The sequence below is a fragment of the Talpa europaea genome (assembly GCF_964194135.1).
Source record: "Talpa europaea genome assembly, chromosome: 9".
NCBI lineage: Eukaryota > Metazoa > Chordata > Mammalia > Eulipotyphla > Talpidae > Talpa > Talpa europaea.
Genome location: NC_140076.1, coordinates 66,787,935 through 66,813,940, shown reverse-complemented (window position 1 = coordinate 66,813,940; position 26,006 = coordinate 66,787,935). Strand labels below are relative to the sequence as shown.

The window sequence follows — 26,006 nt, the reverse complement described above, 5'->3', positions numbered from 1 at the left end:
AATAAAAATTGTATAAATATTATGATCTCAAATATGTAAAAACATAAAGATATAAAAAAATTGCTGGATGGCTTTATGAGTGTTTTGCATATCGTTAGCTCATCTCCCCAAAACATGTTATTTTTTAATCAATAGAAACAATATGAATAATTTCCTGTGAAAGAAAAAAATCTACTGAGTTCTAGAAAACAAACTTTTTTTAAAAAGTTGACTTAGAAGAGATTAGTAAATCACCATGGTAAAATCAGAGTTGAGTATACCTGAAGATACCTATTTAGTTCATTGTTTTGGAAGATCTTATGGGAAATTCCCTTTATGGACTTGAGACCATCTGATTACAACAGAGGGCATTAATAGACTGTAGACATCTATTATTATTTTTTTCTTCCAGCTTTATTGAGGTATAATTAGCAAGTATTGTGTATATTTAAGGTATGCAATGTAATGTTTTACAGTAATTATACATTGTGAAATGATCATTACAATCAAGCATAATATATATATCCATCATGTCACATAATTATCACTTGTGTGTGTGCAGTGAGAACTGTGTATGTGTACTCTCAGCAAATCTCAAATATCCAATACAGTATTACTAATTAAAGTCATGATATTTTACAGAAAATCTCTGTAACTATTCATCCTGTGTAACTGGAAATTCACACACTTTGACTAACATCTTGTTTCCCAGCTCTTGGAAACCACCATTCTACTCTGTGCCTTGTTGAGTTCAACAATCTAGATTTCACATATAAGTGAGATCATGCAGTATTCATCTTTCTGTGCCTGGCTCATTTCACTTGACATAATGTTCTCCAGGTTCATCCATGTCACCACAGATGACACAATTTTCTCCTTTTGAAGACAGGCTAGATAGATAGATATCTAAATATAGCATATCAACACAGGCACACACACATATTTCTTTAATTATTCATTCATTGGTGGACATGTAGTTTGCTTCCATATCCTGGCTACTTTGAAGAAGTGGAGTGTGAGCATTGGGAATACAGATCTCTCTTCATGACACCGATTTCATTTCTTTTGGAAAGATACCTAGATATGAGATTGCTGATGATTCTATTTTTAATTTGCATAGCTATACCAATTTAAATTCCTATCAACAGTGTTCAAGGGGCCTCTTTTCTCTAGATTCTCACATACATTTGTTTTCTTTTGATTTTTGGTTATAGACATTCAAATGGGTGACAGGTGAGAACTTACTGTAGTTTTGGTTTGCATTTTCCTGATAATCAGTTTTGTCTAGCTTGTTTAATATATACACCTGTTCTTAAACAAAGTGCAACAAGGATTTTGAACATCCCCTCCTAGAAGATGGACTTTATATCTCCACCGAGGATAAAATGAAGTATTGCAAACTCCCTATAAAAAATCCTTTTTAGGGCCTCCCCGGTGGCGCAGCACGTTGAGCGCAGCACTGTGAAGCTGTCTATAGCCTCTGTAGTGTGGGTTTGATTCCCAGCCGGGCAGGGAGATACCCACAAGGTGTGGGAGTCCTCTCTGGTCTCGCCAGCTGCTGCTCCCCTCAGCAGTGTCTTCAGTCAGTCTGCCTGTTCTGCTCCCCACTCTGTCTCTGGTGAATCCTCTCACCCTCCTGTACCTCTGGCCTGTACCCCAGCTCTTGTATAAATAAAATAAATCTTTAAAAAAAACTCAGTGGGGCCTTCCCGGTGGCACAGCGGTTGAGCGCTGGGTTGCGAAGCTGCCCTCGGCCTCTGCGGCGCCGGTTCGATCCCCGGCTGCTCCCCCGGCCACCGGAGGAGGGTCCCACGTGGTGCGCAGACCTCTGCTGCCTCCCGCTGTTCCCCTCAGCAGTGTACTTCTGTCCTTCTGCCTGCTCTGCTCCCCGCTCTGGCTCTGGTGAATTCTCTCACCCTCCCGTGCTTCTGACTGTATCCAGTGCTTGTATAAATAAATAAATAAATAAATCTTTTTTTAAAAAAAGAAATTTAAATACCTAGATTTTAAGACAAATTTCAGAATTCCACATCTATGATTTCTTTATATTTTTTAAAAAATTTTATTTAAGCAAAGAAATCAAAGATTATGGAATTCCATTTATGGTATGGTGAAAAGGAAAAGTTGGGGAGATGGGTTGGGAAATGTTAGGCGATATGATAATATATAAGCAATTTTCAAGATACTTTTTGTAGTGTAGGTTTATAGCTGCTTATAAAAAATAACTACATAAAAGCAGATCATGTAGTAGTCAGTGATGTCATGAACAAAGGATTAGTGATGAATCCAATTACTCTAATCTATATACTTGAGGTTCATAAATTTGACAGTGGGGGAGACATGGTAGTCATAGTTTCATGATCATATGACATTAATTATACTCAATTAAGATTCAATGAGTCAAATTTCTGGATTCAATTTAGTAAGTACCAAACTAGGGAGCGCATCATTCCCACCCTAACAAAAAGAAAGCTGGATATATATAAAAATCATAATTTTTCCTTAAACTATTACTGAGGTCACAGTGCAGCCAACCTCCTTGAAATTTAAGGAAGGCAAGTACCTCCAAGGAGACACAGAATACCAGCACCTGCCCATGTGGGGTGTTAAACACCACATAAGTTGGTAAGAATAATTCAGATACAATTTTAATGAATGCTTAAAGTTGAAAGTGAGCCATTTTGAATTCCCTGGAGCCACAGACAGAAGGAGAATTTTCACCTATTCAGAGGCTCTTCTCCATATATCTCTCCAGGTGCTCACAAGAAAGACTGCAGACAAAGCAAAAGACCAGAGAAAGTCTCCCTTGTGGTGCAGAACTTGGATGGGAAAATAGCATCACTACAGGAAAGTTATAAAGTTCTCTCAAAATCCTTCTTTCTCTACAAACAAAAGTTAAGCATTAGAGGTTTAAAAATTAAGAGACAAGCAAGAAAAAAGTTCAACCCAGAAAGCAATCAGCAGAAACAGACTCATGTGATACTGATGTTGGAATTAATAGACAGGAAATGTAAAATAACTTTTCGTTAAAATGATGAAGTCTCTAGTGGAAAAGAAATATATGCATGACCAGGTGAGGGGTGACCTTTATGCAGTGTAAATTATGGCATAAACAAGTAAATGTCTCATTTTTGCAAAGATTTAAGTTGAATAAGTTAAAACTTAGAGCTTTACAAACCAAGAATTTAGCAGCCTAAAACTTTTACCCAGCAAACTCCAAAGAAAATGCATAATCCCCCATGCCAGGGAAACTTTGGACACCACAAGGCAAACAAGGCTAAGCCATCTGCCCAAAGAGTGAGCCCAGGGAGTGGAAATGGGTGGATTTTGCAAATAGTCACTAGAACAAATTACCAGAAATCCTCGCTTGTTCTAGTCTCCTGAAGTAATTTAGTTATAGCTAGAGAAATAAACCTATGCATTATTTTAGTCATTATATATTTTCCAATGATAATTTTGTATTACTGCTATTTGTAATGTCACTGTAAGAGAACAGAGGAAGCCCACCCTTTCAATTGCCTTCCCCCCACTTCCCTCCTCCCCCCACCCCTGCGAAGGATAAATATCTACGCTGATATTATATCGGCTAGAGAAAAGAAGGACTTGCCACTTCAAGGGGAAAGAGTAGAACTTGATCATGGACTAACCGCTTTCTTTGCCTCCAAAGTTTCTAGTTCCACCCAGACTGCTAATATAATTTAGGGGGAGAGCTGTAATCAGCAAAAAAAGCAGAAAAACTAGTGCAGTTTAAAATTTATTGCTACTTAACACTGAGTGGAAAATAACAGGGATTCAATAAAAAATACTTCTAAATTATTTTCAGAGTTGTAAACCTTTCCTTTATTGACTTAAAAATAACATATCTATTAATTAGGGGCCCAGAAAGGAGAAGATTGTCTCCTCTGATCTTTGCCCAAAAGTTTTCCTAAAATATTCTATATTAAAAAACAGAATTTGCCAAAATTTACTAATATTCCTTATAATGAAAATATGGCTTATATAAATTTTTTCATACCCCAAAATATTATGTAAACTGTAGGTTTTCATCATAAAATAATTGAGACACTTAGAAAAAGTGAGGAAGCCAAAAATAATTTAAATTAATCTGAGTTTAATTCAAAATAGTTAATCTAAATGAAGGGATGAATAAAGCAGTGACTGCAGACTCATTAGTAAAATAGAAAAGTTGGAAATTTTAAATGCATGCAATTGTAGTATAAGCTAATTTAAATTTTAAGTATACATTTAAAGGAATGTGAAATAAGTGTTAATTTTCCAAATAACACTTGTATATAATAATATTTAATTAAAATCTTAGTAATTTGCAAAGAAATACTATTAATTTATAAGGAATGTAGATTTCTATTCAATTACTAAAGTCCACTTTAAACAAAACACAGCAAAATTAACAAATATTTATGAGTCTATTTAAAGTTCTACTTTTAAACTCTTCATACTCTTCTTTAGTAAACAGATCCAAAGGTAAGTTAATCCTAAATAAAAGATGACAAAATTGAATCTCATTAATAAAAAAACTCATAACCAGTAGTCAGTGAAAATTTTTAACATTTCTAAGACTGAAAAGCAACAGTTTGCATCTTCCTATTTATGTTTTGTTAATTTCTATTTTCTCTGCTTGATCATAAAAAGTTTCTGGTGGAGTTAATGTGTAACTCATTATTTTTCTTCGCCACTCCAACTCCTGCCAACCGTGGTGACTTCAACCACCATTTATAGGAACTATGTCAGAGAAACACCATAGCACAAGCCTTTCCAGGCCATTTCAGCCAATCACAAACAAGGTCATTGTTCAAATACTGTCTTCACTCGGAACTTCTGCTTTATTTCTAAGTGCTGGAGCTCTGAAAATGTTCCCAGCTGACATATTTCTATAGTTGTACTTTTTGCATCCCTACACTCTCAGTGAACAAGGTCACTGACTTCCCATGGGCTGGAAATCCTTTGGTCACCATAAGTTTCATGTGTACTCACCTACCTCGTCAATCATCTCTCATCGCTACTGATTAAACCTCTAGGATGCCCCCTTTGAAACTGAGAATTGCTCTTTATCCTAGATATTGCCTGACATTCTGTTCTCAGTCCTCTCCTTTGCCCTGAATCCTTACACTGAGGTTCTCTCATCTACACGGACTGCTGGAAATACACGTACACACGAGTATGAGAATGATAAAGCAAAGATTTGCAAGATATTAAAAATCAGAGAAACTAGGTAAAGGGTATTTTCTTGCTTTTCTAAAATCATTTAGAATAAAAGCTTTAAAAAATGTTCCATATTTTTCATTTCCTACTGAACTGAGTATGAATAAGTGACCCAGTAGTCATGTGAGACCCTTTAAGATACAGTCTCACTGTAATTTTACAGCTTCCTTCACTATGACTACTCTAACCAAGGTTTAATCAAACTATACATTCCTAAACATTTTCTGAGACTCATGATTTTGTTCACATCCACATCTAAAATATATTCACCCCCACCACACACACATTACCACTTGTTAAAGTTCAATTTCTCTTTTCCATCTAACTTTTTCTACTATTATTGTCCAAATCCCACCAAACTAGATGTAATCTCCCCCTAAGAACTGAATGAACCCAGGTTATTAGCAGGGCACAACTGGAAAGAAGGAAAAAATGATGTGCTCAGAAAATCATGTGGAATTTAAAACTAACTAGAATAATTTAAAGAAAATGTACAGAACCAGAGGTCAGGGGTAAAGCAGCAATGTTAGAGTCATGCACCCTGAAAGAGTATTGAAAGCTATAAGTGAGAGCATAACCTCAGAGTTAATATGTAAATAGAAAGTAGGACCAGCAATTACTCTTGGGGCAGCATTTGTTATTAGATAGCAGCAAAAATGACAAGTAAAATATACACAGAAAATATGGTGAGAAGGGCAGAAAGAGAACCATGACATAAGCCTCCACAGAAACTAAGAAGGAAAACTTGAAGAAGTACTAGTAAGAAAATACCACAACAGCATGTTCAAAGAGAAAGAACTAAGCAGAGAGATGAACAAAAAGAAGAAGAAAAAATATGGACCATGGAGAAAGCAGTGTTAGTAGCACTATGAAGAGGGGCCTAAATGAAGTCTTAAATGTCAGTAACATTTAACAAGTGACTGTAATATGTAAAATACTGGGTTTTATGGAAGAAAAACAGGCAGGAATTATTCATAGGTATACACCATTAGTTAAGGTAGGATGTGAAAGGGAAGGGGAGAAAGTCTATACTTCATAATTGTTATCTAAATGCATTCTTACCGGAAGATGATAAGAAAATTCATCTTGTGCAATTTGAGTCTAGAAACAACATAAAATATAAGGAAAATTCAAGTTGGTCTTTATCACTGGTTTCCTCTTTATATTTTAAATAACATAATTATTACCTTTCGTGATCTAATTTAAAATTATAACATAAAACAATGAATTACAAGGATACCTTTGTAATTTGGAGACTATTTTGGAAAATACAGCATATTAGGTTGTTAAATAACCCTCACACGATTACTTTGTTTAGTAGAAGACTTCTTACAGATGCACAAAGAACCTGACAAAGTAAAGACTGTGGCCAAGGAAAATTGGATAAAGCTAGGGTGTTTATTAAAGTAATTGGATCTGGATTATCACCTAGACAATGTCTACTGTTCTATCCCATACTGCTTTGCCTATTCAAACACACTCTTCACCTAAAAACCAGAGTTCTTTTTTCCTCCTAATCCGCTCTCCTGTTTTATTCTATTAATTGGATAAGAAAATGAGAGTATCACTAATTTGATTTTTGGTTATATGCCATCATTGCAAACAATTCATGCTATTGTTGATACAATAATGCATGAACAGTAGTGAGTTTCCAATGTTACATTGCTTATGGAATGGCATTCTTTTTTAATTATTAACTTATGAAGGTATTCTTCACAAAATTTCATGCTGCAGATGTACTGTCAAAATAGAGGTTATCATCAAGTGACTGTACTAAGAAACTACAGAAGCATTTGTAACGGTTGTATGTGTATGAGGACAAGCATGTGGTGGAAAGAAATAACTTATGATTTATCAATTCATGTGGCATTATTGCATAAATTTTATCCAATTTAATTATTTGAGAATGCAGAACTTCCAATTACTTTCATTAGCATACCAGATTACATCTAATTTTGCTCAGGCCATAGTATCAACTCAATATTCATGCAGCTTTAGAACATGGTTTAATTTATGAGCTGTTTTCTAGGAATGAAATTATGACATCAAGGCCATAACTCAAAAGCAGATTTTGTTTAATGCATTAAATTGTACTGTAGCATCCATGGAAAGGAAGTGACTAAAAGAAGTGACACAGAATTATAATTATATATTAGAGGTAAAATGTTTCTCTTCATCAATATGGATAAATTCTATAATTTGTGTTAAAAATTTGGCATTAAAATTTAAATTGAAAAGAAAAGTGTGTTCCCTTTACTCTTTACTTTACAGAGTAAAGGGAAAACACTTTACAGAGTAAAGTGTTTTCCCTTTACTCTGTAAATTCCATTCACCCTCTGCGGTCCTGCAGCTCTGGGCTACTCTACACTCATGGCTTTAAAATGTTTTGTACTTTTAATTATGGAGAATAGCAGTAATATGGTAGCTTCATTTCTGTAGTTTGCACACTGGATGGACAATTCAGGAAACTACTAGTCTACTGTGATCCAAGATTAACTAAACTATAATAGAAGCCTGTCTCTTTTAACACAACAAAAATTGTTAACTTACTTTCACTAGATAATTGTTGGCATTTCAGCCTGAGTCTATACTTTTCATTTTCTTCCAGCATTCTAGAAATTACTTTGTATACACTATTCCACACTGAAGCCTAAAAAGACAAGCACAGTTAAGGAACACTGAGCAGAGAAGCAGGAATACATTTTGATCGAGGCAAGTGGGAGTGATTCAGCTGTGTTGCCTATCAATTGATATTGTCATTGAAAAGCAACATTAGTTCTTAGAGACCTAACACCTAAAATGCAGTTGTTTACCTGTGATCACTAAATTCCCTGATAGCTTTTTCCAGCTTCCTAGTATTTCTTCTCTGCAACAATTAAACTTGCCTGGGTGAAGTTTTCTTTCAAAGGCAATGTCTATAAAGTCCTACTAAAATGGTTCCAATACATTCACTTTTCTTATAAAAGGTAATAAAAATAGTGAATTTGTATCCCTATGTCTAAACAACTGGGCAATGATTTTAATTTTTAATGTATTTTATTCCAGTTGAGAATAAAACATTTCTCTGAAAACATACCAAAGCAAAATTACTAGGGCGCTTGAATACATTAGAACAGGAAGACTTTAGAAAGAGGACTATGTTGAGTAGAAAGGCTTTGTCTAGACTAATACAAAGAGGACATGGAATCACACAGCTAGATCCAGGCTTAACGTCTGGCATTGCCACTTACCATGAGCTTCACCTTGAGCAAGGGCTTTAATCTCATCTAGAAATAATTTCATACCTCAGATTAGCAGAGTTAATGAAAAACACATGTAAAGCATTTGCCCCAGTGTTTACCACAGTAGTTACAAGTAAATATTGGCTATTGTGCTTTTCTCCATATTCAAGAGGAATTAGTTCTTGGAAAAAAAGAATTCTTAGTACAGTGAGATTAGGTGCTTACTCTTAAATTCATTTGCTGCAAGGATTAATCACCTTGGATGCTATTTTATACTACATATTATGAATCAAACTCAACGTTCAGAAACAATATAATTTCATGTGTTATTCTCAACTGACAATTTATTTAAACTGAATTATAGGACAAAGAGTGAAAATCAAATATTAGCAAAACAACTGCTCTTAAATATGTTTAAAACACTCAAGTTATTGTGACCTTTGGAAAACCAAAGATAAAAATTGCTCATCAGTAAAGGTTCCTCTTTGTCAGCTTTCCTGCTAGAAACTTTATGAATACCCATTGCCTTTGAAAGAACAATATGAAACCAATGTAGATGCATTATTTTATATGAAATCCATGATTTTCTTCTTATATTTCAATGTCTACCGGTTTGTTACATTCTATAGAACATATATGTTCATGCTTTGAAAAATCTCCCAGTAGTTTACATTTTGATTAAAATGTGTTTTATACCTGCAAACACTGGAAAGATTATTCTTTATGGTTAATAAATTTTTCCAAACCCAGTTCCACTGCTGCTAAATTATTTTCTCATTTCAATAAAGTAAACTTTTCAAAAGATGGAACAATTTTTACTCTGTTAAATAAAATTAGCTTCAACATTTGTATTGAGAAGTTAATCTTAAATGCAAATGTGGCTCAGTCCCCTTTACAATAATATACCTTTTTCTTTTTCTTCATTATTTTGGAGGCTTCATTCAAAGGTATCGGAAAATCAAACGTTTTAGCTAAATTCTTCTGGGTTAAACCTAAAGATATTGAGAAAGTAAAAATATCATGGTCAACACATATCTCAAAGGAGTCACTATCCTGAGATGGAGACAATTATTTATGACTCTTGAGCTCTCTCTGGGGACTTGTACACTTGTTGGTCTTTTTCTGACCACTAAATAATACCAGTTTACCAATTAGCTAATACTATGGGGCACCCAAAACTAGAAATAAATGACTTTAGAATTGTCTAGATTTTTCTTTTCTGATTGGATAAATCCTAGAAAGGTCAGCAATAGAATAAGCAAATACCAGAAACTCATTGCTGCCCCAGGGTATCTCTACAGTCCCTTTCTTCTCTATTCAACTTCACATACACATTCTGCTTCCAACCACATAAAACTCCTGGTGGTTCTTCAAATATGTCTTGTTCTTCCTCTCACAGTCTTTGCACATGCTGTTCTAGCTGGCTAGGACACTGTGCACATGCATAGGCACACACACACATCCCTGCCAGGCAAATTCCTGCCTGCTCGCACATCACCTCTTCTCCACAACTGCCCCTCAAACACTAATAGCCCCCACACAGCAGTGGGTCCAGAAGCATCTAGCACTTCCTAGCACTCCACTTGTTAAACCACATCACTTCCCTAATATTGTGGGAAACCTAAGGGCTTGTGTATCCAAAGACAAAATCATAAAAACAATGAGCACATGTTCTCTCAAAGTCTTTGTGTATGTTCCTCTGTCTAGCACACCTTATGAACAACTTACAAGTTTATCTTACAGAAGTGTGTCCCTCTCTGATAACTTCACCCTACTATTCCAAAAGTTTCAGTCACTATCAAATGACAGTCTCCAAGGCATTGTACAATCTGTTTTAAAATTTATTTTTCATTCATTCAATAAACATTTATAATGCCCACTATGTGCCAAGACTCTGGGCTAATTGCTCCCTTCCCTTCAAGTTGCCACTGCTTAGGGTACTTCCATTTACTGGGGACTTACACTAAAGCCAACATTGCGCAAGGCAGTTTGCATGCATTACTTCATTCAATATTCAACAGTAACTCATCAAGGTTGGAATCATTATCCTTTTCTTCAAAGCCAATATTCCTGACAATTTCTACTGTCTGACTAGCAACTGCTTCACACATGGCCCTTCATTTCTTGCCTCTGGGCCTGTCCTTTCCCTGTACTATCAAAGTTTTTCCAGGGTGTGTCACTCAACAGCACTCGTGTCTACTAGTTTATAGTCCCATTATTCATGGTTAAGTGCCTTGAGACCAATTTGTATGATCCACCTGTGTCATGAGCACCTGACCTGATGTCTACAGTATGGGAGATGGTAAATATATGTTGAATGGATAAATCATTCACCTTTTTTCTTCCCAGGGAGTCAGATACAAGTATTTAGTGAATATACATTTAAATGTAAGATTAGATACACTAAAGACTGACTAAAATCAAAGCATGCAAGCGCTTTGTGACTTAGTTTAAACCTAAGTCTACACCTGATCTTCTTTCCTTTAACTCAGTTCCTGGTTTTGCAAGCACAGCAGGGTGGTCACTGAAGGGAATGGCTCAGTCATCAAGCCCATTGCCTACACAGGAACTTCAGACTGGCCTGAAACCCTCCTCCCTCTTTCACTCAATCATCTGACCCATCCATTCTGCCTCCATGGCCACTGCCATAGTTGAGCTTTTTGTCTTACACTGGATTACTGCACTGCCTCTAATCTCTTCCACCCCTTCTCCCTCCCAGTTCTCCTTCCTCCAGAACTGAGGCTGTCACCCCTGACATAAATGAACAGTAAAAAATTCCAAAACTTCAGGATGAAACTTGAGGACAAACTGTATTACTATCACTTTCCACCCCAGCAGAGCAGCCAACTAAAGCCATGCAGGTCAGCACCGCCTAGAATTAGTATATGTGCTGCCGAAGCGAGCACAGCACCGCCTAGAATTAGTTAACAAAGCAGAAAGCCATCTTCATAGTCTTCGCTCTTTGCTACCCAGTTTTTTCTAACTGGTATATGTGGGGATCGCCAGCACTAATTTGCATTCCCTTCCCTTCCCCTATGAGTTTCTTCATCTGTTTTTGTTTTCAATTCCAATCTACTCTCTTAGTTCAAGATTATTACTTGTCTCTTTGATCTCTCAGTGCTAAAGAGTACAAACTCTCTACCAGATACATTAAATTCTTTCCACACTTCCTCTTAACTTCTTTTTAGAGTTCACCACCACTACCACCATCACAGCACCACAACCAGCACCAGCACCAGCACCAACAGCATCACCACTACAACCTTCTCTCCTCTCCCAAGATTAAGTCTTTCATCTGTTTTAGTACTCAAAAGAGCTGGAAATTCATGGCTAAAGTGTCTTATATTATTCCTGGGGTTTTTTAAATCACAATACAGTTATGAGGGAAAAAAATTGAGTGTCTTTTAACAGCGCCTTTAGAGTGATCCAGAGTCTAAAATGATGGCCCCACTGGATTATCTCTAAAGGCTTCCCCTCACAGCTCACTTCCTGGAGTCAATCAAGTACACAAAGCACCATTAGATACATCTAAATTATCAATTTAATTCTGAAAGGATACCAAATAAAATATTTGTATTTTTCAAATTTGGCTTTGGTCTTCCCTATACATCAAGAACAAACACTTCTTAGGAAAAAAAAAAAATAATAATAAAGCTTCTCCCCAGACTCCAGCTCCCAGCATGTGAGAGCCAGGTTTCTGGTCTTATGGCACCTCCTTTCCAACTTTTCGATTGTTATCCTCCATCTCCACCCACCCCCACACTCTGGCCTAGACCCTAGTTCTACATAAAAATGAAAATAAAAATTATATATAATCTAGAAAATGTGACCTCCCGGGTGGTGCAGAGGTTAAAGTCTCAGCACTGTCAAGCTGTGGCCATCCACTGTGGCATTAGTTCAATCCCTGTTCTGCTCCCCGCTCTCTCTGGTGAATCCTCTCACCCACCCATAGCTCTGGCCTACACCCAGTTCTTGTATGCATAAATGAATACAAATAAATCTTAAAAACACAATAAAATAAAATGTTACCATCACCTACCCCCCCCCCAAAAAAAAAGAACACTTCTTTGTTCAAAAGCTTTTAATGCAGAACTTACAGCAGCTAAAGACAATGGGAAGTGTGTAGTACCAAACTTCCCAAAATTTTGCCCCAAATAATGTTACATTACAAAAATTCTACACAAAACCCTACCCTCGGTATTACCTGAAAAAAGAGAATGTTGTCACTGCAAAATAAATGTATATAAAATGAGAAAATCATTAAATTGTAATGTCATGATCCCCTGTGTGCCCAAGGCTTTGTGATCAGCAAGAGAAAGAAAGGAAGGACCCTTGGAAAGGTGTTTGTAGGACAGCTGAGTGACCAACAGAAAGATTCAATCTACCCTAAATCTGAAAATACTAATGTGGCAGATCAGAGCACCTACTATAGGGGAGGGATTTCAATGTATGTTCAAAAGGCCAGACACCACATAATTTACTAAGTAGGCAAATTAATGGGACTGATTCAGTTTAAAGGACAAACATGATTTAAAGGGACCGTCATGACTTAAAAGGAAAGTCTTCCAATCTCATGGTTTCTGGGGGAGAAAAAGAACAAAGGAAGTATCATAAATTAAGTCACAAAGAAAATATCACTAACAATGGAGACAATACAAACCACACTCTCATAATGCAATAAAACTAACAAAAAAGTCCTAGAAATGTAAAACGTTTTAAATCATTAAGCAACTCTAGGGCATCAGGGGTAATAGAAACTAAAATTATAGAATTAAAAATATAGTGACAATAAAAACATTAAAATCTGTGAGATTTAAAGTAGTGGTTAGAAGAAAATTCCTGGCACTAAGCACTTTTATCAATAAAAAGGAAGAATAAAAACAAATTAATTAAATGACTAAAAAGAATAAAGGAAACCAAAGGAAAGCACACTAAGAAAACAATAAAGCTTTATTATTTATTTTTTAATTTATTTTTTTAAAATATTTATTTATTTATTTATACAAGCACTGGGTACAGTCAGAAGCGCCGGAGGGTGAGAGAATTCACCAGAGCCAGAGCGGGGAGCAGAGCAGGCAGAAGGACCGAAGTACACTGCTGAGGGGAGCAGCGGGCGGCAGGAGAGGTCTGCGCGCCATGTGGGACCCTCCTCCGGTGGCCAGGGAGCAGCCGAGGATCGAACTGGCTCTGCAGTGGCTGCGGGCAGCTTCGCAACCCAGCGCTCAACCGCTGCACCACCGGTGAGGCCCTATTATTTATTTTATTATTTTTATGTATTAGTGAGGAAGAGACCAGATTTTAAAAAGTAATAAATCAAAATCCTATTTAAAAATAACATTACTTGATCAAGAAAAAAGGGGGAAAGCACATATATAACCCCCCCAAAAAAGAAAAAAAGTAACAAAGAGGAAATAATTATCAAAACACAAGAAATTTTCAAAACAAAGCACTACTTTGCAGACCTCTATGCAAATAATTTTGGAAACTTAGAGAAATAGATACTTTCCTAAGGAAATACAAATTACCAAAACTGAACTTCAGATTTAGGAAGCTTAAAGAGACTAATGTCCACATAATTAGGGACTTAGTCCACAAAATGTATTAGACCCAGATGGTTCAAAGAATTTTACCAAACATTCTAACACCACATAGACCTAATGTTTCGTGAACATTAGGTGCATTTTATAGTACTGAGAAGAAAGGGAAGGTTTTTAATTGATGAAATATCAACTCAGGGCCTCCCCTGGTGATGCAGCAGTTGAGCTCTGGGCTGCGAAGCTGCCCACAGCCTCGGCAGCGCCGGTTCCATCCCTGGTTCCATCCCTGGCCACCGGAGGAGGGTCCCACATGGCACGGAGACCTCTCCTGCTGCCGCCCGCTGCTCCCCTCAGCAGTGTACTTCGGTCCTTCTGCCTGCTCTGCTCCCCGCTCTGGCTCTGGTGAATTCTCTCACCCTCCCGCGCTTCTGACTGTACCCAGTGCATGTATAAACAAAACAAACAAACAAACAAATAAATAAAACATGCCTCTATAAAAAAAAAAGATTATTAAAAAAAAAATAAAAAAAGAAATTATATAAAAAAAGAAATATCAACGCTGATATTTAACCAGAAAAAAAATACCAAAAAATACAGATCACTCTCTCTCACAAATACCAATGCAAAAATACTAAACAAATTACTAGCTGATTCCAACACTACTTTAAGAATACAGCATAACCAAGTGAGATTTATTTCAGGAATGCAAGGTTGGTTTGATATTAGGCAGTCCATTTATATCATGTCATATTAATATATCTTAAAGGAAAAAATGATTATCACCATAGATCTAAGAAAACCATTAATAAAATTCAACACCCATTCATAATAAAAATAAAAGTTAAGGGATTTTTTCAATCAGTTAAATATATACTGGCCTTTGTCCTAAAGCTCATACTTTATTTAATGGGGAACACAAGAGGTGTTTCCACTAAGATCAGGAACAAGACAAGGATGCCCACTATTGCCAGTATTATTCAACGAGGTACTGGAGCAATCAGCCAATGCAATAAAACAAATCTAGTGTGCCTAAGAATGGTTAAAAAGAAATAAAATGATCTCTATTTACAAATAATATAATTATGTACCTGGAAATTCACCACCATCAATGACAAAACTAATAATAATTCAGTGAAGTACTATAATCTGAAATTAACATAAAAAATCAGAAGTCAATCACAAAAGTCCACATATTATATGATTCCATTTATATGAATAGTCCAAAATAGACAAATTTATAGAGATAGAAAGTTTAGTTCTTGCTTAGTGCTGAGGTGGGGGGTTGGAAGGGGCAATAAGCAGGAATGGTGAGTGAGACTTAAAGGATACAGGGTTTCTTCTGAGGGCAATAAAATGTTCCAAAATTGATTGGGATGGTCACACAACTGTAATATACTTTGAATTGTACACCTTAAAAATGGGTGAATTAAATGGACTGAATTATATCTCAATAAGGCTATTTTTACAAGCACAGATGGATGAATCCTCAAAAAAAGCGGCAGGAGATGGAAATAATCTCCTATCACGCCTTTGGTGGTATGTTGGTCAAGTACATAACTTTGACAAATCTCAAAATATAAATTCATCGTAATTAAAATTGATTTCAAAAAAATCAACCGGATTCATATACACAAACATTAATAAGACATTATGGAAGAGGAAATCCTATTTCCAACAGCAGAGATTAAATACCTAGGAACAGATTTAAGAGATACACGCACAACCTACAGAAGGGGAAAAAAAGATATAAAACATTCCAGAAAGACACATTATACCAAAGAAATGGAAAGTTATTCTGGGGAGTGGCACTGACCCAAACTTTTTTAAATGTTAATTTCTCAAACTAATTTATAAACTCAATGAATCCCAGTGGGGATACCACCAGCCTGCCAAGGTCCCCAACTTGGAGGTGGCGGTGTAAGAGGGGAAGGACTTCAGGGCTTCAGCCTCTCCAGGTATTCACAGCTCTTCCCTCCTCTCCAAGGACGCCCACGTACACCTCAGGGCCCATTCCTAGGCCCCCCTGAAGTGAGTGACAGGATTTTTCCTGGCGCCCCAGCACCAGCAAGTAGGCTGACCTGCGGGGGCGCGGGGCTGCTCCGACCCCAGAGGCCCAAGAAAGGGGGAGGGGGCCGGCGCGGGGTGGGTGGAGGTCGTGGGGGGGGGCGGGGAGGTGGGGGGGAGGTGGGGGGGAAGGGCAGTGGGGGGGAAGGGCGGCGGGGGGGGCGGGGGGAAGGGCGGCGGGGGGGCGGGGGGAAGGGCGGCGGGGGGGGAAGGGCGGCGGGGGGGGGAGGGCGGCGGGGGGGGAGGGCGGCGGGGGGGGGAAGGGCGGCGGGGGGGGAAGGGCGGCGGGGGGGGGAAAGGGCGGCGGGGGGGAAGGGCGGCGGGGGGGGGAAGGGCGGCGGGGGGGGAAGGGCGGCGGGGGGGGAAGGGCGGCGGGGGGGGAAGGGCGGCGGGGGGGGGAGGGCGGCGGGGGGGGGAGGGCGGCGGGGGGGGAGGGCGGCGGGGGGGGAGGGCGGCGGGGGGGAAGGGCGGCGGGGGGGGAAGGGCGGCGGGGGGGGAAGGGCGGCGGGGGGGGAAGGGCGGCGGGGGGGGAAGGGCGGCGGGGGGGGGAAGGGCGGCGGGGGGGGGAAGGGCGGCGGGGGGGGAAGGGCGGCGGGGGGGGAAGGGCGGCGGGGGGGGAGGGCGGCGGGGGGGGGAAGGGCGGCGGGGGGGGAAGGGCGGCGGGGGGGGAAGGGCGGCGGGGGGGAGGGCGGCGGGGGGGGAGGGCGGCGGGGGGGGGAAGGGCGGCGGGGGGGGGAAGGGCGGCGGGGGGGGAAGGGCGGCGGGGGGGGGAAGGGCGGCGGGGGGGGGAAGGGCGGCGGGGGGGGGAAGGGCGGCGGGGGGGGGAAGGGCGGCGGGGGGGAGGGCGGCGGGGGGGGGAAGGGCGGCGGGGGGGGAAGGGCGGCGGGGGGGGAAGGGCGGCGGGGGGGGGAAGGGCGGCGGGGGGGGGAAGGGCGGCGGGGGGGGAAGGGCGGCGGGGGGGGAAGGGCGGCGGGGGGGGGAAGGGCGGCGGGGGGGGGAAGGGCGGCGGGGGGGGGAGGGCGGCGGGGGGGGAGGGCGGCGGGGGGGGAGGGCGGCGGGGGGGGGAGGGCGGCGGGGGGGGGAGGGCGGCGGGGGGGGGAGGGCGGCGGGGGGGGGAAGGGCGGCGGGGGGGGGAAGGGCGGCGGGGGGGGAAGGGCGGCGGGGGGGGGGAAGGGCGGCGGGGGGGGGAAGGGCGGCGGGGGGGGGAAGGGCGGCGGGGGGGGGGAAGGGCGGCGGGGGGGGGGAAGGGCGGGGGGGGGGAAGGGCGGGGGGGGGAAGGGCGGGGGGGGGGGAAGGGCGGGGGGGGGGGGAAGGGCGGCGGGGGGGGGGCCCGGAGCGGAGGCCGAGGACTGGCGGCCCAGGAGGAAGGGAAGGTGGGACTCCAGCCGGCACCCCGACAGTCGGCGACACCCCTCCACCCGGGTCCCCGCCCCCACCTGCACGCGCCGCCGAGGGGGCCGCGGGAGCCCAGGGTCCGGCGCCGGGGGGCGACTGGCCGCCGCCCGGGGTCCCAGCCGTCGCACCCCGCCGCCCGGCAGGGCTCCCACGGCCCCGGGCCCCGCGGCCGCGCAGCTGCAAGACGCCGCCACACCGGTGCGAGCCGAAGCGCGTCACGTAGACAAAGCGCGGCGGGCCGCGCCCCTGCTCCCCGCCTGCCTCAGCCATCGCCGCCGCCGCGGCCCCGGCAGCGCCCGAGGACCCTCAGCCCACGCCCCGCGGGGGAGGGGCGGAACGTGGCAGGGGCGAGGTGGAGAGCGCGCCGGGCCGGGGCCGCGGGGAGGGGGCGGGGCCGGGACGCGGCGTGAGGAGCGGGGGTAGCTGGGGGAATGGACCATTGTGGGGGCGGGGGGAAGCTGAGAGGACGGGCTGAACCACTGTCCTAGTGGGGGCCGGGGGTGGCAACTCGGGGGAAAGGGTGGGAGACGGCAGGTGAGATGATGGACCAGTCGGGAGGAGGGAGGCGGGGGAAGCTGAGACGAGAGGACGGGCTGAACCTCTGTGTGGTGCGGGGGGGGGGGGGGGGGGGGCTAGAAGGGGCGGGAAGAGGAGGAGGAGCCCGTGGGATGGACCATTGTGTGGAGCTGGGGTGAGCGGGGAAGAGCGCTCTGCTGGGCAGGGAGGAGCGGACCCTGGGGGAGGCAGGCGCTAAAGGGAGGCCCGCTCTGGCGGTGCCAGCTCCAAGGCAGGACCTTGTAGGGGAGTGGGAAGAGGGAACAGCGAGAGGGAAGGAATAAGGGATGGAGGTCTGAGAGGCTAGGGACCCAGGTGACCTGGGGGGAAAGGGGAGAAGGAAGTCAAGGTTGAAGCACCTGCGGGAAAGGGGAGGCCCCAGGGAAGCTGAAGGTTCTTGGTTGGGAAGATGGTGGACCATTGTGGAAAGTGGTAAGTTTGGGAACCAGAGCACTTGAAGCAGAAGCAGGCCAGAGGAAGCAGAATCCTCTGAGAACATGAACTGCTGGGTTATTTGGGGAAATCACTTTCCCTCTTTGAGCCTCCAGTTTTCTCAGATGTAAACTCAGGATTGTTGTGTTAAGAGAGATCAAAATAAGGCACGTTAGTAAAAGAACATATCTGACACATAGTAAAAGAAGCTAATTTTCAGCTCACATTTATTGAGTACACACCCTATGAAGTGCATAATATTTTAATACCCTTACCTGCATATTTTACAAATAGCTTTCCTATAGACCATCTCTTTAAATCTATCCTGCGTTTTTTTAAGCAGAGGAACTGGGTCTCCAAAATGTGGCGTGGGCTCTCCAAAGAGTTAGGCATCAACAAAGACGTTTTCTTTAAAAAAAAAAAAAAAAAAGAAGAAGAAGAAGAAGAAGGGTCTCCCTTGGTGGCGCAGCGATTTAGCGCCGGGCTGCGAAGCTGTCCGCAGCCTCTGCAGTGCTGGTTCGAATCCCCGCTGGTGAGGGGAGTAGTGCCGCCCGCTGCTCCCCTCAGCGGTGTATTTCGTCAGTCTGCCTGCTCTGCTCTCCGCTCTGACTCTGGTGAATTCTCTCACCCTCCTGCGCTTCTGACTGTACCCAGTGCTTGTATAAATAAATCTTTAAAAAAAAAAAAAAGTTGTTTAAATATGTGCCCCCAGATACACCAAACATCAGTATACAGATGGATGAATTATCACACAGTGGTTATAGTCATAACATAGCCACTCACTTCAGAAATGGTATACTGCAGAAGCCCCTCATGTCCTTACCCAGTGCCAATCCCTTTCCTCTTCCTTGATTTCAAAGAACATTAATTAGGTTTTCCCACTGTGTTTGGCTTCTTTCATTCAAATTGTTTGCGAGATACATATTATTGCAGGAGTTTGTACCTCATCTGTATAAACCATCATGCATTCATCCACTCCACTGTTGATGGGCATTTGATTGCTTCCACTTTAGGGCCATTATTAATAGTGCTGCTAGGAACATTCTAATATATATACTGTGTTGAGCATATGTTATAGAAGATACATCTTAGTGCAGAATTACTTAGGGTATTCATAGCTTTAGTAGCTCTTGACAAACAGGCTTAGAAGTGGTTGTGCCAATGTGCACAACCATCAGCAAAGTATAAAAATTACAATTGCTCCACTGCCACTTGGCATTGTCAGCTTTTTCATTTTAGCCATTCTGATGGATATGTGTATTGGCGTTCTCCAAAGAAGAGAACCAATAGATGTGTGTGTATCTGCTGTCTGCCAATCTGCCTACCTGCAAACGTACGTACTACTTAGAAGGGAAGCATATTTTAAGGAATTTGCCCATGCAATTGTAGAGGCTGGCAGGTTTAAAATCTTTAGGCTAAGCCAGCAAGATGGAGGTCCAAGGATGAGTTGATGCTGCCTTTTGAAGCTGAAGGTCATCTGCTGCAGAACTAAGGGCTTCCACTAACTGAATGAAGCCCACCCACATTATAGAAGGTAATCTCCTTTACCCAAAATATACTGGCTTGAATTTTTAATCTTGTCTCTATGAAAGCTTTCACCAACATGTAGAATATTTGACCCATGGGAGAATGGATCATTGTAGGGGTGGGGGAGAAGCTGAGAGGATGGGCTGAACCACTGTCATAGTGGGGCACAGGGATGACAACTGTGGGAAAGTGGTGAGGGCAGGCAGGTGAGAAGATGGACCAGTTGTGAGGAGGGAGGCGGGGAATCTGAGATAAGGGGATGGGCCTAGCCAAGATGATACAAAAAATTAGCCGTCACAGTATGGACTCATTTTCTTATAATTTGATTTAATGACAAATGACTTACTGACTTAATAACTAATGAGGTTGAGCTCATTGGCCATTTGAATATCATTTTTTTGTGTGTGTTTAAATCTCATGTCTGATTATACATGTGGTTATCGTGTCATTCATAAAGAGAAGTTCTTTGTATTTCCTGTGTATTAGCTATTTGGCAGTTGTGTTACAAATATTTTTTTCTGTCTATGGCTCCCCATTTTATTTGCTCCATGAACTCTTGATAAATGGAAGTTTTAAATTTTAATGTAGTCCAGCATATCAATATTTTTCTTTAGAATTTTTGTATACCTCTGAATTTATTTGCTAATATATTTTTTTTAATTCTATGACCCTGAAAGAGAATTACTTAGAGCTTCTTTTTTATTGATTTGGTAGAACTCACTGATGAAAACATCTAGGCATGGCATTTTCTTTGTGAGGACTTCAATAGTTATAGGAGTATTCAGATTTTCTATTTCCTTGGGAATCAGTTTCAGTGGTGTTCCTCTAGAAATCTGTCCATTTCTCTGTCTTTTAAACCCCAATGGCATAAGTTGCTCAAATATGGCTTCATTATTTTCTTAATGTTCCATAACCATTCCCCTTTTCACACCTGATAGTGATAATTTGTGCACTTTTTTCCCGATTTTTTTCAATAGTAGGTAATCAATTCTATTAATCTTTCAATTAATCGATTTTTGACTTTGTTCCCTCTGTTGTTTTATAATTCTTTTTATAACATCCTTACTCTAATTCCTGCTTTTCTGATATAGATATATAAAGCTGTTTTCCTCTGAGGATGGCTTTAGATGCAACCCACATTATTGTTTGTGTCATAATTTCATTCCACAAATTATTTTAATTATAATTTTGTTAGACCTATGGGTTATATATAAGTTAAACCGTGCAGATTCAAAACATTTGTGAGTTTTCTGGTTTTCTTTCTTTTTTTGCTTAATTTCATAGTGGTCACTGATCATATTTTGAATTACTCGGGCTTTTTTGTTAGTAGAATAAGTCTGGTTTCTGTCACTATCAAAAAGCCAGTAAGCAGAGGCAGGAATTGAGCATTTTTATTTTTCAGCTTGTGGCCACTGATCTGACAGAACGGTGGGCATTGCATCCTGAGGAGACTATTCTACTATTTCATTTCGAGCTGGCCATTTTATAATGAGTTACACAAAGACAGTCATAAGCGAACAGCCCATCAGAACAGTTGATGTTCTTAGTGGTCATCACAATCAGCCCCCAGAACTTACAGCTTCCCAGTTATCTTGATCCTGGTACACACAATGGCATCAATGTCCAGCACTACTTTGGGCATCACTGGAGCAAGAATCTCAGTTAAAACAAGAGTTTTAATTTACAGAAAACAAATCATTAGTCATATAGTGCGTATGTGCAACCTATGCTGGGTGTGTATGTGTAGGTTCCTGTAGGTATGATGCCCAACCCTTTCTCCCTAGCTCCCTATCAGTTTGAGCTTTTCTGGAACTTTTTTTTTTTTGAGATTTTATTTATTTATTTTTGGGTATAAGAATTGGGGTGTAGGCCAGAGGTGCAGGGGTGAGAGAATTCATCAGAAACAGAGTCGGAAGCAGAACAGGCAGATCTACTGAAATACACTGCTGAGAGGAGCAGTGGACGAGACTGGAGAAGTCTGCTGTGCCTTACGTGGATTAGCTCCATGGCAGGGGATGGAACTCAGGTTGTGGTGGTGGTAGCCTGAGATTTAACCCGTAGGCCACCAGGAAGGCCCTGGAACTTTCTTTGGGATCCAGCACATCATCTGCTTTTGGGAACTATCAGTGTACATTTGAAAGTATGTATGCTGTTCTATATATGTAAATTAGATCAGATTTGTTAAGTGTCTTATGGAGGTTTCTTAGTCATTTTATCCTTATTGAAAACTTTTGGTCTGTTTGTACTATCAGTTAAATTAGGTTAGATTGATCTGTCAGTTGCTAAGAGAGGTGTGCTAAAAGTTTACCACTATGACTCTGCGTTTGACTATTTTTCCTTTTAGTTCTATCAGTATTTGCTTTATGTGTCTGTTACTAGCTGCCTACATAGGTAGAATTATTATATATTCTGTTATTTTTAACCTTTTATCTTTAAAAAGTGTGTCTCTTTATCTCTAATGATGATGTTTTGTTCTATGTTCTTATGGTTAGTGTTTCATGGTTTTAATTCATCATCAGTTTGTTTATAATGTCTATTGTAAGAAGCGTGTTGATTTTTTAGTAATTCTATAGTTAGTTTTAATCACTGTGGGACATTAATATTCTTGTTGTCTTATACAGTTGATATTCATTTTGGTTTTCTGATGTACTTATTTTATTCATTGTTTTTTATTCATTCCCACATATCAGTTTTCAAAATGGGATTGTTTTTCTTCTAGCTGAAGAACAATGTTTAAATTTTATATAGTGTGATTCTTCTGGCAATGAATTAACTTAGTTTTTATTAATCTAATATGTTCTTTGTAACTATTTGTGTTTTTAAAGAACGTTGTGCTGAGTAATTAATTCAAGATTGTCAACTATTTTCTTTCAGTACTTTGAAGAAATCCCATTGTCTTCCAACTTCTAGTTTTTTTTAGGAAGCACTTGTAGTCCTATTATTGCTCCTTTGAAAATAATATATCTTATTTTCCTCTGCCTGGTTTTCACACGTTCTTATTGTCTTTGTTTTTCAGTAGTTTTATAAGTATGATTTTCTTTGCATTTATCATGCTTAGATTTCATTCCTCTTAAATGTGTGATTTGTCATCATTTATCAGTTTTGGTAAATCCTGGGCCATTATTTCTTTAGCTATTTCTTCTGGTTCTATTCTTTCCCTTCTCTCTGGTGACTCCACTGCTCATGTTAAATCATTTTACTCCATTCATCATTTTTGCTGCTTCCTGCAATGTTCATTCTTGTTTCTCTTAGTGATTCTGTTTAGTTATTTTCGACTGAGCTGTGTACCAATTCACTAATGCTTTCTTCAGTGGCATTTAATCTGTCATTAAACTCCTTATTGAGTTGAAAAAAGTTGTAACTTTTTTCAGTTATTTTTAATCCCATTATAATAATTGTAGCAACTTTTTTCTCTCTAGGTATTTTTCTGTCTTGTTATTTGATTTTTGAATCCTAATATACTGGGGTATTCTTTTTTTGTTTTTAACCAGATGCCAGATATTATATAATTAAAATTGCAAAGATTGTTCCAGGACCCAGATGATGTTCTCTTTTTCCACAGGGAATTTACTTTTGTTTATTGTAGGCAGTTAAGGTAGGGTGAGTTCATCTTAATCCTATCAAGGGATTGAGTTGGTTTATGCCTTGGCTTCAGTCTTGATAAAGATTGGTGTGTATCTTGTTTGGTCTTACTCCTCAGGGTGTATTCTTCAGGTGTCCCAACTTAAAATCTAACATGTTTACCAAATTTCTCCCTGGCTGACTCTGAGCTTTTGGATTTTGTTCCTTATACTCCGTGAGATAGCCTAAAGTTCTACTCAACAGCCTCTAGGCTGCCACCCACAAACCATCCGTCTCTGGAGGAGGGAAAGCTATATCAAATCTTGAGTCATCTCAATCATTCCTGGAATCTTGGTCCCTCAATATGTTATGACCATAATAGTTCTCCAGTTTGTTTGTTTTGAGCAGACTCTTTTCCTTTTTCAGTGTTTGTTGTTGGTTTGTTGTTTTTTTTTTTTTCCTTAACAGGAGAGACAACATATCTGACACAAATTGGTTTCCTCTGGCTAGAGCAGGGATGGTACAAATGCAAGGAACCCAGAAGCAGGAAGCCACTGTGCTTCATAAGCCTGGTTTGGCCTACCCACATAGAATAATCACAGATCTCCATCTTCCTGTCCCTGTCACCTGGATCCTTCCCTGTGCTTTACTGGAAGTCAGCATGGATGGCTGCTGATGGGATGACAGTCAGGATGACAGGAGAGACTGGTGGGTAGAAGTGTTACCAGGCAATAAGGGGCACTAAAGCTGGCTAAGGACAGTGCCCAAATAATTTACTGGTCACTCTCTGAGTTCTTCACCCAAGCACACAATTGCAAAACCACTCTGGTTCAGGGAACAATAATGGGATTTATTTAACAAACAGCGAAACAAAGAGTTACTGAGGTAACAAGTGGCCAGTTATCTCACCTCAAATTGTGTCCAGTGTTTAGAAGTCCTAAACAAAATGGTGTCCAAGAAGGCATCTTCCTGCCACCGAAGACCTCGAACACATAATCTGAGCAAAAAGGGTCAAGATGACATCTTCCCACCACTGAGGGCCTGGAGCATGTGGTAGCCAGAGACAACAGGCCGGGGTCCAACTTGTAAAGGCAGCAGGAGACATCAGAGCCACCGAGATGCACCCAAGGCAACAGCAGACAGTAGCAGGCAAGCACCACTGGAACCAACAGCAGCAGCAGAACAACCAGACAAATGGCCCATGTCACACAGCTCAGCAAGTTGCTCAGCTCTGGGCCCTCACCTTCCCCTCTGGGCTCTAATGGCAGCAAAGCTGGGAACAGTTTCAGCTGCCTGGCTACCTGCAAAACTTCTTGATTTTCCTCCTCCAAGGATGGCTGCTGGAATCCTCTCCACAACCTCTAGAGGCCCACAACAGCAGATTGGCGTGGTGGGGCTAGAATGGCTGACCCCAGGGGCTGCTTCGATCAGAGTCCCCACCCTCACTGATTCTTCCTTACCAGGGCATATTCCACCTGGCCATATTAATCCTCACCTGTGCCCCCATAGGGGGTGCCATCTATAATAGCTTTTGGCTCCAGCCTTGCCCTTCAGCCCCCAGTTAGATTTTCATTAATGTCACTTTTCACATCCAGTTCTGTCACCGGGCAGTGAACTTGAAGAAATTAAGGGTAACAGTTCTGATCACCATCATGTCCCTAATGCCCCAACAGCAGGACCAGTACTTAGTATGCTCAAAGGTGCCCCTAACCCCATGTTTGCCTCCCTGCCACCAATCAACTTTTATTGAACCCTTTATATGAGCCCAGTCTGTGCTAAGCTCCTACGTAGAGTGTGTAGGTTCATTTCACAATCACCTTTTGAGACAGGGACTATTCTCAGCCCCATTTTACAGATAAGGCAGTGAAGGTACAGGAGAGGTTTGGTAGCTCAGCCAGAATCAGAGCCAGGAGTCCTATAGGGGAAATGCAGGAAGTGTGGCTCAGGCATCCATGCCCTTAACTGACTGACTCTATCACAACTGCTCACACACACCCCTCCCCTTGCCCAAGCTGCTCCAGGATAAAACAATTAAAGAGAAGAGTGAAGAAATGAACGAATGAATGAATCACTCTTCAAGAAAGCTTTTTTAGTTGCTTTGCTGACATCATCCACCAGGTGGCAGTCACAGCTCCCAGATAAAATTGTCTCTGCCTGCACCCCCCATCTCCCTTAAGAAACAACTCAATTTTTATTTTTATCAAGGAGTGAAAAGCCTGCATTCAAACCATGATGCTTTCAGTTAAGCTTTATGAAAATGGCACTTAGAGAAAAGTGTGTTTTCAGTTCCTCTGCATGATGGGTTAGTGGCCCTGGCAGGGCATGCTTGTGTGGTGCCCTGACTGGGAATACCGAAGCAATTGTGTAAGATGCCCTTTCAGCCCACAAAAGAGAGGATTTGCTCCTCCCTCCCCCACCCCTCATCAGACAACTGCCAGGGCTGAGAGGAAAACCAAGGGATTCAGATTCCTGGTCATGAATTCCATTTAGCCAGCAGCAGGCATGGGGACATATG

The 26,006-nt window shown here is 41.6% G+C and overlaps 1 protein-coding gene across 1 annotated transcript; it reads right to left on the bottom strand.

Moving 5' to 3' along the window:
* Positions 1–4,407: 4,407 nt before the first annotated feature.
* LOC311176720 (uncharacterized protein C5orf47) lies at positions 4,408–17,686 on the bottom strand (the record flags this gene model as incomplete). Its single annotated transcript, XM_084242368.1, has 4 exons — positions 4,408–4,472; positions 7,750–7,849; positions 9,327–9,412; positions 17,359–17,686. The coding sequence occupies 4 exons, from the start codon at positions 17,684–17,686 to the stop codon at positions 4,408–4,410; spliced, it is 579 nt and encodes a 192-aa protein (XP_084098494.1).
* Between the last annotated feature and the right edge of the window lie 8,320 nt (positions 17,687–26,006).